We start from the raw sequence: 20,858 nt of genomic DNA, 5'->3' as shown, positions 1-20,858 counted from the left end.
AGTCATACTAGTTATTAAGTGGACCTTACCACGCCCAATTTTAAAATGTTTATCATGTTCATTAACTGACTGCCAGAGTTGTTAAGTGAACCCATTTCCCCAATAGGCATTTTTTGCCAGAAACCGGAAATAAACATTGATTTCCAGCAAAAAAAATGCTATAAAGACACTGCAAGCAACCATAACAGTGGTGGGTTTCAAATTTTTTTAGAACCTCTTCTATAGGTATGGCCTGCTTTGTGGGAGTGGCTTGCCGGCCATGTGATTGGGTGGGAGTGGCTTGCCAGCCATGTGACCGGGTGGGAGTGGTTTGGCAGTCATGTGACTGTGTGGGCATGGCGAACTTGTAAAATGTGGTGAAACTCACTTAACAACGCTCTTGCTTAGCAACCAAAGTGTTGGCTCAGAAACTCTGACATTTGAAGCACGCAAGTCTTAAAGCTGTCAAGTTACAAGACCCTTGCACTCCAAACCCTTTAGGAAAAAAAAAACCCAGGGGTGTTCAAACTTGACAGCTTTAAGACTTTAAGGTTTAGATAAGACTCTTAGAGGCGGGCGGAGTGATTGGTGAGCCAGCCAATCAGTGAGCGGTGGGTGGGGCAAGCGTGGTGTGAACGGGTGGGGGGAGGGAGCTGGAACCGGTTCTAAACGGCACAGTAGATTTGTGGAGCCTCTTCTGTAGAAGAGGTTAGAACTGGCAGGAACCCACCCCTGAACCATAAGTGCGGGATGGTTTCCGAGCTCCCCAAAAGAGAATGCAAGGGGGTGCAGCCATTGGAACTAGGTCATGACTATCTTTGGGGGGGGAGGGGTCCTCTGTAATTTTAACAGTTGCTAAGCAACCAGTCATAAGGACCACCTTTAACCTGTTCTCTGTGCATTTGATTAATATAGTCCTCAACTTAAGACCACAATTTGAGCCCAACATTTCAGTTGCTAAGCAAGACAGCTGTTAAGTGAGACATGCCACATTTTGTGACCTTTTTGCCATTGTGGATAAATAAATCACTGCAGTTGTTAAGTGAATCATGTGGTCATTAAGCAAAGCTGGTTTCCCTCATTAACTTTGACAGAAGCCTGCTTGGAAGGTTACTTATGGTGATCATATGATCCCAGGAGACTACAACTATCATAAATTACATGCCAGTTGCCAGCTACCTGAGTTTTGATCATGTGCAACGGTTATAAGTGTGACCACCTGTCATAAGTCACCTTTTCAGTGCTGTCATAACTTCAAATTGTCACTAAGTGAATGGTGAGTCGAGGAATAGCTGCAATCTACCAGCTCTTCCATTATTTGTGCCCATGATTTTGCTTCTCAGGTTTCTGAACTCCGCCAGCAGCTCCGTAAACGGGGCCTCCCTGTTTCGGGCACCAAGCCAGCCCTGCTGGAACGTCTCAAGCCTTACCAGGTGGCACGGGTGAAGCCCCCACCTGCGCCACTCCCCAGTGCCCGCTTAGCACCTCCTGAGTTGGAAGAAGAACCGCAGGCCCTGCAGGAGAAGCAGCGGGTGGTGGAGAATCTGGCGCTGAAGCTCCATCGAGAGCTGAAGCATCACGACAGCGACCCACGAGAGGAACTGGAGGTGCACAAGCAGATCAAGAATCGCCGGAAGGGAGCACTGCAGTCACCTGGCCGGCAGGAGGCTCCACCCCCTCCTTACATCCCCAAGAGAGAGTGCGCCAAGGAGGGAGGAGGCACCGAAGACAGGTTCATGGTAAGCAAGCCATCTTTCCTTGACTAGACTGAAAAGGAACCACGTGATAGGACAATGATGATGAACCTTTTAGACACAAAGTGCCCAAACTGTGCATGTGTGCATGCCCAAATTGAAAGGTGTGTGAGAATGTGCGCATGCGCAGGCATGCTTGTGCGGACATGCACACATGCATGGACATTGGCGCATGCACAGCAGAGCCCCAAAGACCAGCTGGCCGGCAGGAGGCGGGGAATCCCAACACCAGCAAGAGGTAAGATCTTTTGTGAGCTTTTGTTTCGTTTGCAGGTAAACAGAAGCTCATGAAAGAAACGTCATGGAGATCTGACCTGGGGCGCTGGCACATGTGCCAGCAGAGAAGGCTCTGCATGCCACATTTGGCACGCATGCTGTAGGTTCGCCCTCACAGTAATAGGGCTTTGCTTGTAAAAGGGATAGCAATCTAATGGATCGAAGAAAATCTTGGAAAACAATTCTGATAGAATGAAGGGTTGTAAGAGTCGACGAATATCAGCGGGAGTCTGCAGATCAGCAGCCTGCTTCTAATGAGGGTCCACCAGAAGCTTCCTGAGATCCCAAAATCAGAGTATGACATTAACCCTTCCCAACCCTGCACACAATACTCAATATGAAAATTTCATGTAGTTATGGGGAGCAAAGATCATCAATCTATCTAATCCTCTTCAAAACCAACCAGAAGCCTATCTTGCAGCAAAGACTTTCCAAGCGTTTTAAAATCCATTCGTTTATTTAGTCTGCTCGCTTATTCATGCCTGGATACATCAAAGAGAGGAACCCAGAGGCATCACAAAATCCAGATTATTTGGTTTTTAAGGGTTATCCTTTCTTTTCATTAGGTAAACTGCCCAAGTTTATTTGGGAGCCTGACAGACCTTCTAGCAATACAGTAGCACTTAGACTTATATACTGCTTCATGATGCATTACAGCCCTCTCTAAGCGGTTTGCAGAGTCAGCATATTGCCCCCAACAATCCTCATCATAATTCCCATGGAAGGATGAGTCAACCTTGAGCCGGTCAGGATCAAACTCTTAGCAGTGGAATGCAGAGTTAGCCTGCAATACTGCATTCTAACCACTGTGCCACCAAAGCTTCTACATTTAATACAATCAATAAATAATAAGATGACAGTAACTGAACCCTCGACCCTTTTTGATATGTGCATGTCAAAAGGGACTGGGGACCGGGAACCATGCAGTCTTGACTTGTTTGATTCCTCCATGATCCCCCCCCCCACCCAATCCCGGAAGTACTCATCTTCCCTCTGAGCTGAGAAATGACAGATGCTTTTTGATTTCCTGTATGAAAATCCTTTGACTGACTAATCTTTCACTCTAAATCCAGGAAATGCAGCCTTCTGTAACACCTTTCCTTGGTTTGGTGCCCCCCCCCCAAAAAAAAATATTTTGGCTGCTGGCCAGCACACCCCAGGAATTAAAGTGTTGATTAAACATTTCTGGGGGAACTCTTGTGTTTGTTATTTCATAAGAAACGTAAGAAAATTAAATAACGTAAGCAATGTAACACAAAATATGTTGTATGTCTAAGTCAGCAGACTAGGTGAATTTCAGTTTGCAGATGTTGCCATTTCTGTCCTCTCAAATAAAACTATTTTCTCAAAGTAAATTTTACTTCCAAGTAGCTCCATAGATTCCAAGAGGCTCCTAACTGGGGGAAGCTATTCCATTTTCACTTATTACTAAATAAATTATCCTTAACAGAATCAAGTTGTGGAAATCTCGTAGATATTGATAAGAAGCTATGCTAGTGCCTTGTGTGCTGGGACATCAGTGTGCAAATGATGCAGATCACATAAGTCACAACACTTGTGTGTGATGACATCATGATGGGTCTGTCATTACTTTCCCCATCCCCCAAAGATACCCATGTGATTTCCCCCACTGTACCTGATCTCCAAGTAGATGAAATTACACCTTGGGCTATTTCTTACTTCCAAGCAAGGGTTGGAACAAAGGTAGATAATTAGTCCCTAATTATATTAATTAATTATCTTAATTAATTTAAGATAGTTAAGTCCCTTAATTATTTTAGCGATCTTCTAGCTATATAGATAGTTCTTGAGTTATGGCCATAATAGAACCTGCCCATTATGATCATAAGTTGTGACGCTCATAACTTTGGTCATCCACGTGACCAACCTGATTTTGCAACCTTTTGTGGTGTTGTTGTTAAGTGACTATGGCAGTCATTAACCAAACCAACGGTTTTTTTTATAACGGGTCATTTTTGCTCAAAATCAGAAGTAAATGCCAGTTTTCAGAAAACCATCATAAAATGCAGTCGGGATGGCGGTATGCTGAAAACAACCATACACGAGGGCCACTTGCCGTGTGCCCAAAGTGTGGTCAGTGCAGTTGCAGTTTCAATTAGACATCATTTCATTTAAGGACCAAGCTGTTGAAACCCATTGTGGTCGCTAATGTACTTACATAGGGAAGCTCCCATTCCACTCAGCGACAATTTTGACAGGAGAGGCCATTCATCATGACTTTTGTCTATACTGAGTAGTCCTTTAATGCCCTTCTCTTAGTTCAAAGTCCCCTTCCCCTTCATCCAATGAAAGGAGACAGTGCCAGATCAATCAATCATAGAATTAACATTTGTGTATTCATATCAGTAAAAGTATGTGTGAGAGGTACTTCCTGGTCCCCACATTGTGTGAGAAGTCAATTCATGGACACGGAGAAACTAGCAATGTGGCTAGTGAGAGCAAAAGGTTAACTTTTTAGTTCTCTAAGGCAAGGAGATTAATTTCTTCGTTAGCAGGAAAGGGAAAGGGTATGTGCTAGTCGTTCCAGATTCTAGGGGGCGATGCTCATCTCTGTTTCAAAGCCGAAGGGCCAGCCCTTTCTGAAGATGTCTCCGTGGTCATGTGGCCGACATGACTCATGCGAAGGGCACGGAAAGCTGTTCCTTTCCCACCAAAGGTGGTTCCTATTTTTCTACTTGCATTTTTACGTGCTTTCGAACTGCTAGGTTGGCAAAAGCTGGGGCAAGTAACGGCAGCTCACTCCGTTATGTGGCCCTAGGGATTCGAATTGTCGAACTGCCGACCTTTCTGATCAACAAGCTCAGCGTCTTAGCCACTGAGCCACTGCTTCCCTAGCAGGAAAGAGGTCAGGGCAATTAACCGGATAGGTTGAGAACAGCTACATGGTTAGAGAGTTAGAAAGGTTAGAAAAGGGACACGCTAAGTCATTACCGAGGCTTTGCAGTACAGCAGGAAAAACACTGAAGACCTGAAAACAAATCTATAACTACTATACATCAAATAAACAGCTGTAAGTTCTACCAACTACCAGTGTTAATCAACCTGGGTAACTTTAAAGTATGGACAATTTTGTAGGAGATCAGTTGGGCCATTCTCTGACTCACCCCAGGTGTAGTTTGGCCTTTTCAGGATTAAAATGCAGGAGGAGCATCTTCACTTTGCTTTAATATCCAGTCATATTAATATTTATGACAGCAGTTAAACTGCCCCACAGGTGTATCTGCCAATAAATCCCCAAGGCACCTGGGCTCCCAGTTTCAGTGACACAATGTCATCTTCCCAGAGACCCAAGATGACATCCTTAGTTCCACTCTTGTAGTCAGCATAGACAAGAAAGCTCTAGGTTCCAGTTATTCAGCATTGAGGTCCCCAAAAACCCTTGTTCAATGTTAAGATGACCTCATTCAAGAGTGGTCTCCACCCCTTTAAGGACAGGTCCCAAGAGGAGTCAGATCTGCTATTTGAGAGATCCATACCCATCAATAAAAGAGACTGGAAAATCTCTTTAGGTCATCTATTAAATGGGATTCTGCTCCCGTATCTATTATCTAATGATTCTCAACCTTTTCTTCACCACTAAATACCTTTTGTGGCCACGGACCTCCAAGACTTAACTGAATTTTTAAATCATTTATTCAGGCCTTCACGCACACCCTGTAATGACATTGGAGCTCCCAAGGTTCGCAGATCACAGCCGGGGAACTACTGTATTAGTCTATTCTTAGGGTGATGGTGGCTTACATTTGGTGGTTACCACGGTGGGACCCAACTTTGTAGGGTCTTCTGACTTCTGGAAATGGTTGCTTGTTGGTCTCCTCTTTGGATGCCAGGACGAATGAGATCAATCTATATCTGCCTTCTTCCGATTGCTCGGGGTTGCTACAGGTTCGCCTGGGTTAGGAAGAACCGGTAGCTAACGTTATGGCCAGTTCGGAGAACCTCCAAATCCCACCCCTGGCTGGCCCTGCCTACCCCTCCCACCCCTCCACCGGAGTTTCCACACATCCATTTTGGATGTGAAGTAAACACACAGAGGCTCGGAGTGGGGGGAAGTTCCGGGCCTCTCAGAAGTTCCATTTCTGGCCTCCGGAGGGCCTTGGAACCCTTGGGGAGGCAGTTTCGACCTTCCAGACTCTCGAGCAAAGCCTCCCAAGCCTGGGGAATGTGAAAACGGCCCCCTCACCATGGTGCAGGAGGCGGACTAGGCCACAGCTTCCCAGCAACCGGGCAGAGAACCCGTTGCTGAAATTTTTGAAGCCCACCCCTGTTTTGTATCCCTTTGGACCTGTGTTTGGCTCACTAACCTGTCATACATCTTTTCACTCCTCCTCTATCTGACTTGGATGGTTAAATATGATCCCCAAATCTCAAATCTATAGCACCATTGTGGAATAGAAAAGCTAGAAAGAGTTAAAATGCCAGATTGTTTTCAGAGCTTCACAAGACAGAGAGGAAAAATGCAATTTCCTTGAGGAAAAGTGGCAAGGAGAGGTTAACTTGATCGTTTAAAAGTTCACATGCTGGTGAGCCTTTCAGAATAATTTTCTGACACCACCCAACTCTCCAAAGAGACCCTGGCAGCTAACATAAAATGAAAGCAATGAAAAGCAATAATTAATAATAACACAGATAAGGTAGAACATATTTCCTGGGCCATCAAATCCACCATGCTCCAGCTAGATGAGAGAGATTTAACAGCCCAACCCAAATGCCCAAAGGAAAAATTGGCGAACAGAATCAAGACTAATTGAATTTCAGGAGAGAGATCAATCCAAAGGGTGGGGGCTGCCAGAGATAAGGTATACCTCCTTCCTGTTGTTAGTTGCGAAGTCGTGTTCAACCCATCGCAACCCCATGGACAATGTTCCTCCAGGGCTTCCTGTCCTCTACCATCCTCTGGTGTCCATTTAAGCTCACGCCTACTGCTTCAGTGACTCCATCCAGCCACCTCATTCTTTGTCATCCCCTTCTTCTTTTGCCCTCAATCTTTTCCGCATTAGGCTCTTCTCCAGTGACTCCTTCCTTCTCAATAGGTGGCCAAAGTATTTGAGTTTCATCTTCAGGATCTGCCCTTCTAAAGAGCAGTCAGGGTTGATCACCTCTAAGACTGACCGATCGGATCGCCTTGCAGTCCAAGGGACTCGCAGGAGTCTTCTCCAGCACCATAGTTCAAAGGCCTCAATTCTTCGGCGCTCAATCTTTCTTATGGTCCAGCTTTCACAGTCATACATTGCAAGTGAAAAAACCATAGCCATGGTTTTTCTTTGCCATGAAAACCCCATGGACAGTACGAAAAGGTATACCTCCTAGGACCCATCAAATATTACTGTCACCAGGAAGGCACCTAAAGCTTATGCAGTCTGGGAGAGCATGAGATGGGTCATCATAACCAGAGATAACCTAGTGCTACCATAAATAGTCTGCTCTTCTGCCATTCAAAGCTTTACAATCAGCACCTTGGATTGCATCTGGAAGCCCATTAGAAACTTGTGAACCAGAAATGTTACATGGAAGGATTGTGACACATCCATAACTACTACAAGCTGCTGTTTGTTAAACCAATTGAAGGTCCTCAGGGGCAAAAGTGAGTTGCAGAAGTCCAACAAAGAGTTGACTAATGCATGAGTGACATGAGCAGGATCTCTCAATGCAAGAATGGCAGCAGATTTAGCACAAACAGGTAGTCTGCAACACAGCAGGCAGAGGTGGGTTCCTAGTGGTTCAGCCGAACCAGTAGTAACTTGGCGGCCTGGGTCGCTGGAACTGGCAGCAATCCAAACCTGCCACACCCCTGAATGGTTCTCTCCGCGGAGCCATAGGCACCACCATCTTGGTTTTGCCTTCTGCGCATACTCAGAGCAATTTTTTAAAAATATATTTTTTAAATTTTCAAAACAAACACAACACAAAATATCCTCCTTTACATACTGTAGAAAATGTATCAGTTGGTTACAAAAAACCTTTGTTCATCTCTTCCACAGTCATCAACCATAATTCATATTAACTCAAGTATTTTAACTCAGATATTTAAACATATTACCATCATCATACCCCCATTTTCATTTGACTACAATTGTTTAAACGCCCTTCATCATAAAATATATCAAGATTTAAAACATAACCACATACTGGCATTTCATTTGCTATTTCTAAGATCCTCCAATAACACTGAATCCTTATTCTAGCTAAACATCCATAATATTTAGTAACAAAAATTTCTAATCCTCCTTTCCAAATCACTGTTTACAATTTACATCCAGTTTCCTTATGTTGTACCAATACATATATATACATTGTTATCATTATCCCTCCTTTATTTGACTGTATCCTGTATCATAACATTTCCCCCCCTAATAATCAAAACTTAACTAAATTTAACTTAGTTCTTTTTTATTAGCCTGTATATATGACCCAAAAGATTTCTAATCTTCCTTTCATGGGTACCATTCAGATATTCATATCCAATTATTACTTATCATAACAATACATATGTATGTATTATTATCATTATCAATTATTTATTAGACTATATCTATTGTCACTAAATTTCACTAAGTTTAATTAGTTTTAAATTATACACTTCCATCTATCAACCTATATCTTTCCAATAGCAAAACAGTCTCATGTCTTCTGCCATTTGTGGTATCAGTCCTCTAATCATCTCCTTAATCAAATTTGTATGGACTCTTCTTAGCAACTCATTGCTTATTAAGTCTCTCATGTAATTTCGATGCCCTTCTTCTCTTTCCTTAATCAGCTTAATTGCCAGTGGTGTTATCAATGATGTTGCTAATAAATTTTTTTTCTTTAAATCCATAAATTCTTTTGTTTTTTCTTCTTCTGTATCTTGCCATCTGGGGTAGAGATCCCCTCCATTTAATTCCTCTTTCAGTGTTTCACTCTTTCCATTTCCAGACACAGACCAATCACCATGGATATCAGCAGATTTAATTTCTTTATGGTCATTTTCCTCTTCGGTTTTTAAGACTCTAACCTCCACTTTTTCCACTTGATAAACATCTCCAACTTCTTCATCATATTTTACTGTTAGATGCTCTAGGTTTTCCAACTACTTCTCCGTTCTCTCAAATGTATTTGATAATTTCTGAATTTCTAACAATATCTTTTGCAGGCTTAAAATTTCTTTCTGCTGTTGAAATTGTGCCATTATTTCCAACTGACAAACTGCTACTCTGGCTTGGAAGGTTTTTACATGATTAAGCATAAATTCACAATGTCTTATTTTCATTTTTCTCTGGTTAAAGATATACTTCAAAGGAACATCTGTATGCTTTTCTTCTTATTACTCTCTATAAACAAACAGTGAGACCTTGACGTGCCAAGCCAGAATAATTAGTGAAGAAAGTAAGAGTGTTTTGTTTCCAATACACAAACCTCCAGCCTCCGAGTAGCAGTGTCTTTCCCTCTGTTGTTATAATTTTCTCTGTTTCCTTTTGTATCTTTTTTATATTCCAAGTTAAAAAAAAATCTTGAATGAGTTAGCGAAGAAAGGGGAAAAACACCCGCAGTAGTGAAAAAGGAGAATTTTAGTCCATAGGTTACAAAGAATAATAATAAAAGAAAAAAATAGAAGAAGAAAACTTAATCCATTTGTTTTAAAAGGCTTGCATAAATTCCATCCATGAACATAGCATTTAAAAAGATAACTCACTGTCCAAAACCATTCAAAGCTTAATTTCGCCACTTATTTCTTCTGTTCTCAAATTTAAATTAACTTTAAGTTTTTTATAGGCAGTCTCTTTTAAAACAGCAAAAATTCCTCACCAGCTGGAAACACTTTCTCTTTCCATATCCTTCCGTTTTGGAGCCGCCCCAACTTAATCAGTCTAATGGCTGGATTTTTTGTCGCCGGCTTGAAGAACTTCTCTTGGATTCATCAGGGACTTTGCGATGTCCCTGAGATCAGTAAGACGTATTCTTCCTGTTCACCGTCTCTGTGGGACGGTTTAGGTCCGATTGGACCACCCAGCGGCAAAGGTATCTGCTACGGTCTCAGAGCATCGAGACCGCATATCCGTATCATCGCAACGTTGGCGCCTACTTCACGCAGAGCAATTTTTGTTATATTGTGCATGCACACGGAGCGCGTCCTTGAGCAAACTGGCAGTAGCGGCAGCCAAAGCCCACCCCTGACAACAGGGATGTTGGTATAGTACCAACCATCTGATCCCAGGTGCCCAACTTCACAAAAAGGTCTCATACCCAGCTATCTATAGGGCAGTGCATCTGAAATCCAAGCCTTTTGTATTTACAGTGGTCATTTCTGTCCCTGCCTTGAAGCCATGGCACAACTGAAACCCAAGTGGGTACATTTGCATAAAGGGAACTGCCTTGCCTAGCCAGGTTTCTGTTACACGTGTCCGGTTGATCCTCTCATCCGTTATTGACTCATGCGTAAGATTGGCTTTATTACAGAAGGACTTAGTATTGACTAAGTAACAATAGCTGATGTCCAGGCCTTCCAAGACTCCATGGTCAGAGATAGGAACAGCACAGCCAACTGGAATGCAGGATTTGTAGAAAACTGCAAAACCAGGGTATTTGAGAATGGCCTGTCCACTGCCATATCTCCCCCTGCCTATCCCCACCTCGGTATTTTCACCTGCCCCTCATCCCCACAATCCTCCACCCTCCCTGATCTCTGTCATCTCTGTTTCCAGCCCAAGACCCCCATCCATACATAGAACTCTAGGACCCTCCTGCTTGGCCACTCACTCAATGTCAGGCATTTCTGTCTAGCACTTATCAGAGTCCTTACGAAACAATTAGCTTGAAACCAGGGTTTGTTTGTTTTTTATGGGTAATATTAAGCCAGTAGGGCATTTTGCCAGAAGAAATCAAATAGAAATCTTAACATTTCTTCCACTTTCTTACTAGGTTTTATGCCCCACCTCATGCGAGCCAATCCATTCTGATATGGAGCTGCCCCTTGAGATTACAGCCAGCCCTCCTGATCCAGCCCCAGCCACTCGCTCCCTTGAGGAAGAACTCCAAGAGGCCATTCAAAAGGCTCAGGTACTATTGGGGGGGGGGGGGGGGGGCATCTCTTTCAGTCTTTCTTGCAGATGATCTGATTTTGCTTTGCACACAGGTTGTCCTAGAGAAAATGGCTACTTTTGTTTGCCAAAGTTCTCCAGGCTCTTCTGTTTGTTTGTTTGTTTGTTTGTTTGTTTGTTTGTTTGTCAAACATGTACAAGAGAGCAAGTATAAATATAAACATGGACATGAACAAAGAAAATGGGTATGAATAAATGGGGACAGCAGGACAGGGACGGAAGGCACCCTGGTGCGCTTATGCACACCCCCTTTACAGACCTCTTAGTGAGGTCCATGGTAGACAGTTAAAGTTGAAGCTGTGAGGGTTTGTGACTGTAACAACGGAGTAAGGTAGAGCATTCCAGGCGTTGATCACTCTGCTGCTGAAGTTGTATTTTCTGCAATCAAGTTTGGAGCGGTTTATGAGTTTGTATCGATGGTTTGCCTTTGTATTATTGTGGTTGAAGCTGAAGAAGTCGTTGACATGTAGGATGTTGTAGCAGACAATTTTGTGTACTATGGTTAGGTTAATTCCTTGTTCCAGTTTAAATAATAGCAATATGGAACAATGGTATGGACAGTTATGGAAGGATGAATCCTTCTGAAGTCCTCCAACTCTTTTCAGAGTTCCTCCATTTCCATAGAGAGAAGGAACAGTCTTCTCCTGCTGTGCTTAAGGGTAAAGCTTGCATTGGCTTTTCCCAAAGGTGCTTTTTCAAGAGGCAACTGGACTTTCTGGGTTTTTCTTTGAAGACGTTTTGCTTCTCATCCAAGAAGCTTCTTCAGCTCTGAAGAATTGTCAGAGCTGAAGAAGCTTCTTGGATGAGAAGCGAAACGTTGCCTCTTGAAAAAAGCACCTTTGGGACAACCATGACCTGCATGACTGAGAATCTCCATAGACATTTGCTTGGTTTGAGCATTGGTTTGGAAGCTCGGCAATTATAGTTGTAGCAGAACATGTTCTGGCTTTGTTTTTGAGACATCTTCTCTTTTCTCCCCTTTCTATAGCTGGTGCCAAGCCAATCCATTGAAGAGATTTTAGAGGAACCACTGATGTGTACAGGTGAGATGACGGCTCTGTTTTGTTTGCAAACTGCAATCAGGACTAGCTCATAGAGGAATTAATAAGAGAAAAAACTGTCAGGAACAAAGAGGGAGCAATATAAGTTTTGAGAAAACAGGAGTTCTAAGTTTGGGAAAGGGTGGGTTAAAGAGACAGTTGCTCCTCAGATGGCCACAACCACATGATCCAGTGCAAAATCCTGGTATGGAAACATAATCTGTAGCTTTGCTTTTTAGCTTTAGAGCTAGGAAGTTTGGGGTGGGGGTGTGCTACTATGTCAAAATTTGCCCTCTTGTTTTGTGGCTTCTAGCTGACATTCTTCAAGCACCTGCTTTGACCTCAGAGGTTTCTGATCAAGTTTCCTTGTCCCCATTGGTCCACCAAGAAGTATCACCACCGAAGAAAACCTGCTCCAGCAATGAGCCACCTTTGGTGCCCTCTGCCATCTTTGATTTTCCGGGACCCTACGATTTCCTTTCGACAGCCTCCTCTTCATCTGCATCACTGGATTCGCTGTCCTCTGTTTTCTCCCCTGACTCTCTGGAGATGCCACCATCTCCTCCAGATGTCTGGCAAGGAAGTGGGACCCGTGCCGGATTTGACCCTGTTGATTGGCTAGAAGCCTTGACCTCGGGTTCAGCATCAGGTCTTGGCTCCACCAGTCCGGTTGGTAGCAGCATCTTCTGTACAGACCTTTTTGATTCTTCTGACTTGGGTGTCAACCACATGATAGACTTAATGGTGGAGCAGTGGTAGTAAGGGCACAAACAGCAGTCTGGTCCCCAATGCTTGATGGAAAAGGGGAAGCATCTTATTTTTATCCTTAAAAGGTCATCGTGGCACTAGAATCCAGCTAGATTGGGCAGTAATACTAACATCAATCATCATCGTGCATGGTCTTCTTTCTGTTAATGACATGTCCAATTGCTCCCTTGGAAGAATGAAGCCATTGTTGTCTGGATGGCATCGGTCTACACTCATCTTGTATGGCCAGACATGCCAGAAATCCTAGCATTCACTTTGGACAGATAAAACCAATGTTTGGAAGATCAATCACCATTCAGCCACTTCAAATCCATGACATTATGGCTTCAACTTACTGTGAAGTAAAAAAAAAAAGTATTGGTTTTCTGTAATGTCAACTTCTAACATCACAACATAATGAAACATGTTTTAGAAACTGGTTTCATGAAACAGTTGATACTCAGGTTCTTAACAACTTTCTGTGCCACTTTAGGATTTAAAATGTTGTGCACCACTCTTGTTGGTTGTATTTGCTGCATTGAACCTTGATTATTTGCCTGATGCCAACTTTGGAAACCAATAATTCTCGAAATCATGACCTCTCCTAGAGGCCATGTTTTATCAGTTGAAGCATAATGTCATTTCTAGACCTATCTGGACAGTGATGTTGATATAGATGCTATATACCTGAGAATGACATGCACATATTCTAGCTTGCTTGGGCATGCTATCTTATTTTGTTCAGTGCCAACTCTGAAAAACAAATTGGGATTGTTCCATCTTGATGTGGTGGAGAAGCTTTGATTTCCAGGGGCCATCAGAAGAGACTGCACCAGGAGCTGCAGCCTCCCGTTTCTTGAAAATATGGCATGGGGGGTAGGAGAAGAACAGCATCTCTTTTAGGGATGATATCTTATTTTTATAGCTGGTCATAAAAAGATGCCATTGGAACAGGAGGTGCCATCTTCAGTGGATTGTGCCTTTCTAATTCTTATTTTTTGTCATTTTTACTTGGTGTTTTGAAACAAAAGGAACAGATGCATACAGATTCATATTTACACAGGTTCAAAATCATTCTTTGGGCTGGTGGTGGAACAGCACCCTAAGGGTGTTATGTAAGAAGATGTCTACTTTTTAATGGAGATGGATGGCATTGGTGCCTTTTGTCCCAGTAGCCCAAGGTTGCTGGGAGATTTAGGCCAATATGTTTATCCAAACATTAGCAGTTAATTGTGGCAATTGCTCGCCATGCTGTGTGAAAATATAGGGCACATCAAAACAAATGTTTAATCTGGTTGAATTATCTCTGCTAGAATTTCTATAAATTGCAGGTCTGGGAGGACGTACGTGGGCACACTGTCATAAAATTCACATGGAACCCACCAAATTACATTTCTCCAGCTTATTTGTCCGGAATGCTATAAAAGGTAGGCAAATGAAAAGTGACTAAAAACTTTTTTTGTAAAGGTATTCGCTTCGGGTATATTTGTGCCTGTACTATATTCCCAAAAGTTACAGGGTGTCCTCCAGACCTTGTTGGAACTATAACTCCCAGAATTGCCAACTAGCATTCATTTAACTACTTTGGTTGGAGATTATCAACTGTAATCTCAACTATCTGAGGGAGCACAAGAATTGAAATGAGATCTGTAACAACAATTGTTATAGAGATTCTTAGTCATCCAGGTCATGGTGTCCCAAAGTTGCTTTTTCAAGAGGCAGTTGGACTTTTGGGGTTTTCTTTGAAGATGTTTTGCTTCTTATACAAGAAGCTTCTGCAGAAGAGAAGAGCTGAAAAAACTTCTTGAATGAGAAGCAAAATGTCTTCAAACAAAAATAAGAAAGTCCAATTGCCTCTTGAACAAACACCTTTGGGACAACAATTGTTATAATTTACTCTATCACAGTTTTTCAACTTCAGCAATCTTAAGGCCCAACTTCCAGAATTCCCCAGCCAGATTTGAAGTCCACACATCTTAAAGATGATGACACCGAGCAAGGCTATTCTAGAATAGTATTTCCCACCCTTGGCCACTTGAGGATATATGGACTTCAACTCCCAGAAATCTGGGAGTTGGAGTCCACACATCTTAAAGATGGTGACACCGAGCAAGGCTATTCTAGAATAGTATTTCCCAGTCTTGGCCACTTGAAGATATATGGACTTCAACTCCCAGAAATCTGGGAGTTGGAGTCCACACATCTTCAAATGGCCAAGGTTGAGAAAACTTCTCTGATAGTCTTGACCTTTTCTTCTGGTCTTGCAGATTCAACCTTATGGGGTTATATTTTTCAATTTGTAGCAGAAAGGAAGATGAATACCTATTAAATGAGCACCTTGACATTGTGAATTATCTGTGTTTCTTCAGAGCCGTTTTTCAGCAAGAGATCAAAGAAAGGTGCTTTATTTTTGAGACATTAACTAGGTACTATATAAGGCATGAATGCAAAATTACCCAAATTAATTAGAGAAAGCAAGCAGCCCTGGGGGAGGAAGCTAGCAAGAAAATCTGTGTTGCCTATGTTTGTGGCATGTTTGTCATTTGGAAGAATAATCCAGGGAGAAGCGAAACCCATTTCCGAAAGACAAAACTGCTGCATCAGGTTTTCTAGCCTTTCCCACCAATCCTTAGACTCATTCAGCAGAGCTATCAATCCAGTGATAATATCCTTTATTTCATCCACTGCTTATACCCCATTGGGTTCTCCAGCTGGGCTGTGCAGAAATAAAATGATTTATTCATGTCGTTTGATAGTGACAGGGCAAAGCAGCCTCTCTCTCTTGAATAGGCCATATGGGTTGGGACTGCAACTGCCAACTTTGGGCCCAGTGGCTGGCAATTCTGAAAGCTGCAGATCCAGCACATCTGGAAGAACCAGGACGGAGAAGCATGGGACAAACATAGGCCACCTCCCAGCTCATAGCTGTTTGCCCAGCCATCTGCTTGTGACGTTTCCTCCCTTCCCAGTTTTTGATGAGACCCTGATTGAGGTCAGTTTTAGGCTGGGGAAGTGGAGTAAAACTCAGCAGGCAAGAGGGTGGCTCGCTTAAAATGGTGCCAGACCAGTCCAACTTTCCTGTTGGGAAATGAATTCAAAAATCAGGTAGTCTCTTGTGCTTTCAACACAACGCAGAGAGTCAGAATTCAACCCTCCCTCTCCTGTTTCCCGGTTACTTTCTGAATAAACACCATTTCTTGCTGCCGGAGTGATGTGTGGATATTTGTCGGGGTTTTGTTCTTTGTTTTTACTATTTGATGGAGCTTTCTTACTGCAGATCTCACACAAAGAAGTCAAAAAGCTGGCAAAATAGGGGAAGCCCAGGAGGCTGCTGGTCAGGAGGAGAAATTAATGTTTGAGCAAGATCATAAAATCACCCCAAATTATTGCAGCAATAGAAGATCCCTTCAGGTGCTCGTCTTCCAACCATTCATTTAATGACTGTTCAAAATTATAAGGGCATTTTCATACTTATCACTCTCATAGCCCTGGAAGAGCCCCTGGTGGTTAAGGTACAATATTACAGGCAAACTCTGCCCACAGCCTGGAGTTCGCTTTCCATCTTTCCGAAGTTGTTAAAATGAGAAGCCAGATTGTGGGAGCAATATGCAAAAAACTCTTGTGTTGTAAACCGCCCAGAGAGTGTTTTAAAGCACCCTGGGGCAGCCTATAAGCCTAACTCGGATTGCTACAGCATCTCTATAGTCACATGATCAAAATTTAGGCACTTGGCAACCAGCATGTATTTACAACAGTTGCAGCGTTCGAGGATTATGTGATCACCATTTGCGACCTTCCAAGCTTTGTTTCCAACAAGCAAAGTCAATGGGGGAAACTGGGTTCGCTTAATGACCATGTGATTCACTGCAATCAAGTGAGGACAAAAAAGATTGTAAAACTGGGAACAACCAGTGGTGAAATTCAATTTTTTTTTACTACCCGTTCTGTGGGTGTGGCAGGGGAAGGATACTGCAAAATCTCTTTTCCCTCCCCACTCTGGGGCCAGCCAGAAGTGGTATTTGCCGGTTCTACAAACTACTCAAAATTTCCGCTACCGGTTCTCCAGAACTTGTCAGAACCTGCTGAATTTCACCCCTGGGAACAACTACTTACAATCACCTTGCTTAGCAACAAAAATTCTGCTCCCAATTGTCATAAGTCGAGAACTACCTGTATCAAAGGTATGTGCGTGTGTTTAGGAGATGCTGAGTTTCTTCCTCTCTGTACCCTGGGCAATGCAGTAGGCCTGATTGCAAATACAAATGTGTGTGAATTTTGTCCTCGACTTACAACAGTTCATTTAGTGACCATCCAAAGTTACAACAGCACTTTAAAAAATGACATGGCTATTTTTCACATGACCACTACAGCACCCCCATGGTCATATGATTAAAATCCAGATGTTTGGCAACTGACTCATATTTATGACGGTTGCATTGTCCCGGAGTCATGACCATCTTTTCCCATCTTCTGACAAGGAAAGTCAATGGGGGGAAACCAATTTTACTTAACAACCATGTTAGTAATTTAGCAACTGCAGTGATTCACTTAACAGCTGTGGCAAGAAAAGTTGTAAAATGGGGCAAAACTCACTTAACAAACTTTTCACTTAGGAAAGAAATTTTGAGCTCAGTTGTGGTCATTTAAGTTGAGGACTACTTCTAGGTTGCTTTTATTTTTCCGTATAAAATGGGTGTCTGCATAATGTGGTAAAAGATTCAAGATGGCGGCTGCAGAGGCTAAATCAAAGTCTCTCTAGTTTTAAATATGTTTTGTGGACCCCCCTCCAAAGAAGGATCGATTGGGGAAGGATCGATTGGAGCAGCCTGCCAGCTGAATCCCCCCCCCCCCCCGTTTGCTCTTCTCTGGAAAATTATCTTTTTATTTTTATCTTTTTAAGACGTGCCAAATTGTCCTACCAACTGTGCTTTCTCTCTCTCTTTCTCTCTGTAACGTGTGTGGAAGCCATTTCAAAAGATCATTTAAACAGACATTTGGGATTTTTTGTTTTAGTAGGAATGTGTAGATCCATGTCAATCAAACCCACTTTACCATCTATGAGAGTAGGACGATAGGTATTTTATGATTTAAAAAAAAGTTTTTAAGAAATCAAAAATTCTGTAATTGTATTTGTTCATTATTAGCTTTGGGAATGGGAGTACACTTGGAGTGGGAAAGGAGTCAGAAAAATGAGGAGAGCATCCATCACCATAAATCAAAGGCCAACACCTTATTTCACTGTTTCTTAACCTTGGCAGCTTCATGGACTTCATGAACTTCAACTCCAGAATTCCCGAGCCAGCTGACTGGAGAATTATGGGAATTGAAGTCCAAGCATTTTAAAGTTGCCAGGATTGAGCAACACTGCCTTATTTATAAGTGATACATATAAAAGAAAGCAATGTTTCAATTGCACAATTGTACTTTCTTGACACATACATCCAATGGATGCATCTAACCAACAGGAAGAAAAGGACAACCTCAGTAGGGGAAGAAAACTTGAGAAATCTTTGGAAGGGGGGAGGCGAAGTGCTCTGAGATCGCAGTTGACACTTTTGCCACTGGGTGGTCCAAATGGACCTAAAACGTCCTGCAGAGATGGTGAACAGGAAGAATACATCTTGCTGATCTCAGGGACATTGCAAAGTCCCTGATTGATCCAAGAGAAAGTTTTCAAGCCGGTGACAAAAAATCCAGCCAAGGCTGACGAAGTCGGGGCGGCTCCAAAATGGAAGAATATGGAAAGAGAAAGTATTTCCAGCTGGTGAGGAAATTTTCTTGTTTTAAGAGTGACTGCCTATAAAAAACTTAAAATAAATTCAAACTGGAGAACAGAAGAAATAAGTGGCGGAATTAAATCTAGAATGGTTTTTGACAGGGTTATCTTTTATTTTTTTTCAATGCTATCTTCACGGACGGAATATATGTAAGACCTTTAAAATGAACGGACTAAGCTTTCTTCTTCTATTTTCTTTTTTTTTCATTACTCTCCATAACCTATGGTCTAAAACTCTCATCTGTCATTACTGTGGGTGTTTTTCTAACTCATTTAAGAATTGGATTTTCTTTTCAACTTGAAATACAAAAAAGACATTTTTTTAAAAAAAAAACTTGCAAGATTGTAACTAACACTGCTTTGTGTATTGGAAACGAAACACTTTTACTTTTTTTCACGGATTATCTCGGCTGGCACCTCAAGGTTGTTTACAGAGAGTGATAAGAAGACACAGATGTTCCTTTGAGGTATTCCTAACCAGAGAGAGGTGATTAAAAGTTACTAATTAGAATAACAGTGTTTACATAGTTGAAAACAATGGCGCTATCCCAGCAGGAGAAAGAGGCTTTAAGTCTGCAAAAGGTATTTTCAGAAATACAGAAATTATCAAATACATGTGAGAGAATTGAGAAGAAGTTGGATGACTTAGTCCATTTAACAGCAAAATATGACGGGAAGATGAAGATGTTCATCAATTGGAGAAAGTGGCAGTTAAAATTTAAAAAACTGAAGAGGAAAATGAATATAAAGAAACTAAAACTGCTGATTGGTATTTATGGTGATTGGTTCATCTCTGAAAATGGAAAGAGTGGAATATTGAAAGAGGAATTAAATGGAGGGGAAACTTACTCCAGAAGGCAAGATACAGAAGAAGAAAAAATAAAAGAATTTATGGTCCTAAAGAGAGAATTTTTTTAGCAATAGTTTTGATAACACCACTGACAATCAAAGATAAGCTGATTAAGGAACCAGAAGAAGGGCATCGAAATTACAAGAGAGACTGTATAAGCAAAGAGCTGCTAAGAGGAGTCCATACAAAGTTGATTAAAGAGAAGATAAGAGGACTGATACCACAAACAGCAAAATATATGAGATTGTCTCGTTACTGGAAAGATACAGGTTGATAGATGGAAGAGTATAACTTAAAACTAGTTAAACTTAAGTGAAATTTAGTGATAATAGATATAGTTAAATAATTGATAATGATAATAATGTATACTATGTGTAGTGTTGTGATAAGCAATAATGGGATATGAATATTGAATGGTACCCATGAAAGGAAGATTAGAAACCGTCTTGGATTATATATAAAGATTAATAAATAAATAAATAAATAAAAATAACTAAGTTAGATATAGTTAAGTTTTGAATATTAGGGGGAAATGTAATGATATATGATATAGTCAAATAAAGGAGGCATAATGATAACAAGGTATATATAGGCATGGGTACAACATAAGGAAATTGAATGTAAATTGCAAATAATGATTTGGAGAGAAGGATTAGAAAATTTTGTTATTGAATATTATGGATGTTTAGCTAGAATAGGACATAAGGATTCAGTGTTATTGGAGGATTTTAGAAATAGTAAATGAAATGCTAGTATGTGGTTATGTATTAAATTTTGGTATATTTTATGATGAAGGACGTTTAAACAATTATAGTCAAATGTAAATGGAGGTATGATGATCGTAACATATAAATATCTGAGTTAAAACACTTGAATTAATATGAATTATGCTTGATGGCTGTGGAAGAGATGCATGAAAGCCTTTTGTAACCAACTGATACACTTTCTACAATATGCAAAAAAGAAAGATTTTATGTATTGTGTTTGTTTTGAAAATAAATTTAAAAAAAACCTTGAGAAATCTTTGTTCTATACCAGTGATGGCTAACCTTGCGTGCCAAAAGCATGCTCACATGACACCCCCATAATGCAATATACATGCAACACCCCCTGTGCACCCCGCACATGTGCGTGCAATATCCCCCCACTCCCCGACCCCCATACACACATGACCTCCCACCCCAGGCCCCCATTTTGGGCCTAGGAGGCCTCCCTGTAGCCTCCTGGGACCAAAAATGGGCTGCAGGGGGGCGCCACTCCCCCCATGCATCCACATGTGTCTCCTGCATGCACAGCGGACCTCCCTCAAAAATCAACTGTCTGGAGAGAGGCGCACGC

The 20,858-nt window shown here is 41.8% G+C and overlaps 1 protein-coding gene across 2 annotated transcripts in view; it reads left to right on the top strand.

Moving 5' to 3' along the window:
* Window positions 1–20,473, top strand: part of LOC309381255 (myocardin-like) — a 59,784-nt gene extending 39,311 nt beyond the window's left edge. The window contains exons 11-15 of one of the 2 annotated variants that reach the window (XR_014173527.1): window positions 1,323–1,718; window positions 10,929–11,066; window positions 12,096–12,150; window positions 12,461–14,967; window positions 15,083–20,473. Coding sequence is in view for 1 of the 2 variants with exons in the window: in XM_081932021.1 (XP_081788147.1) it covers window positions 1,323–1,718; window positions 10,929–11,066; window positions 12,096–12,150; window positions 12,461–12,906 (1,035 nt within the window). In the remaining variant the exon portion in view is untranslated. Of the gene's footprint in view, window positions 1–1,322; window positions 1,719–10,928; window positions 11,067–12,095; window positions 12,151–12,460 lie in introns of both variants that reach the window. The other variant, XM_081932021.1, reaches the window with a different exon arrangement.
* Window positions 20,474–20,858: the final 385 nt, after the last annotated feature.

The sequence above is a fragment of the Natrix helvetica genome, assembly GCF_964273705.1.
Source record: "Natrix helvetica genome assembly, chromosome: Z".
NCBI classification, from domain to species: Eukaryota; Metazoa; Chordata; class Lepidosauria; order Squamata; family Natricidae; genus Natrix; species Natrix helvetica.
This window is presented reverse-complemented; position numbering and strand designations above follow the sequence as displayed.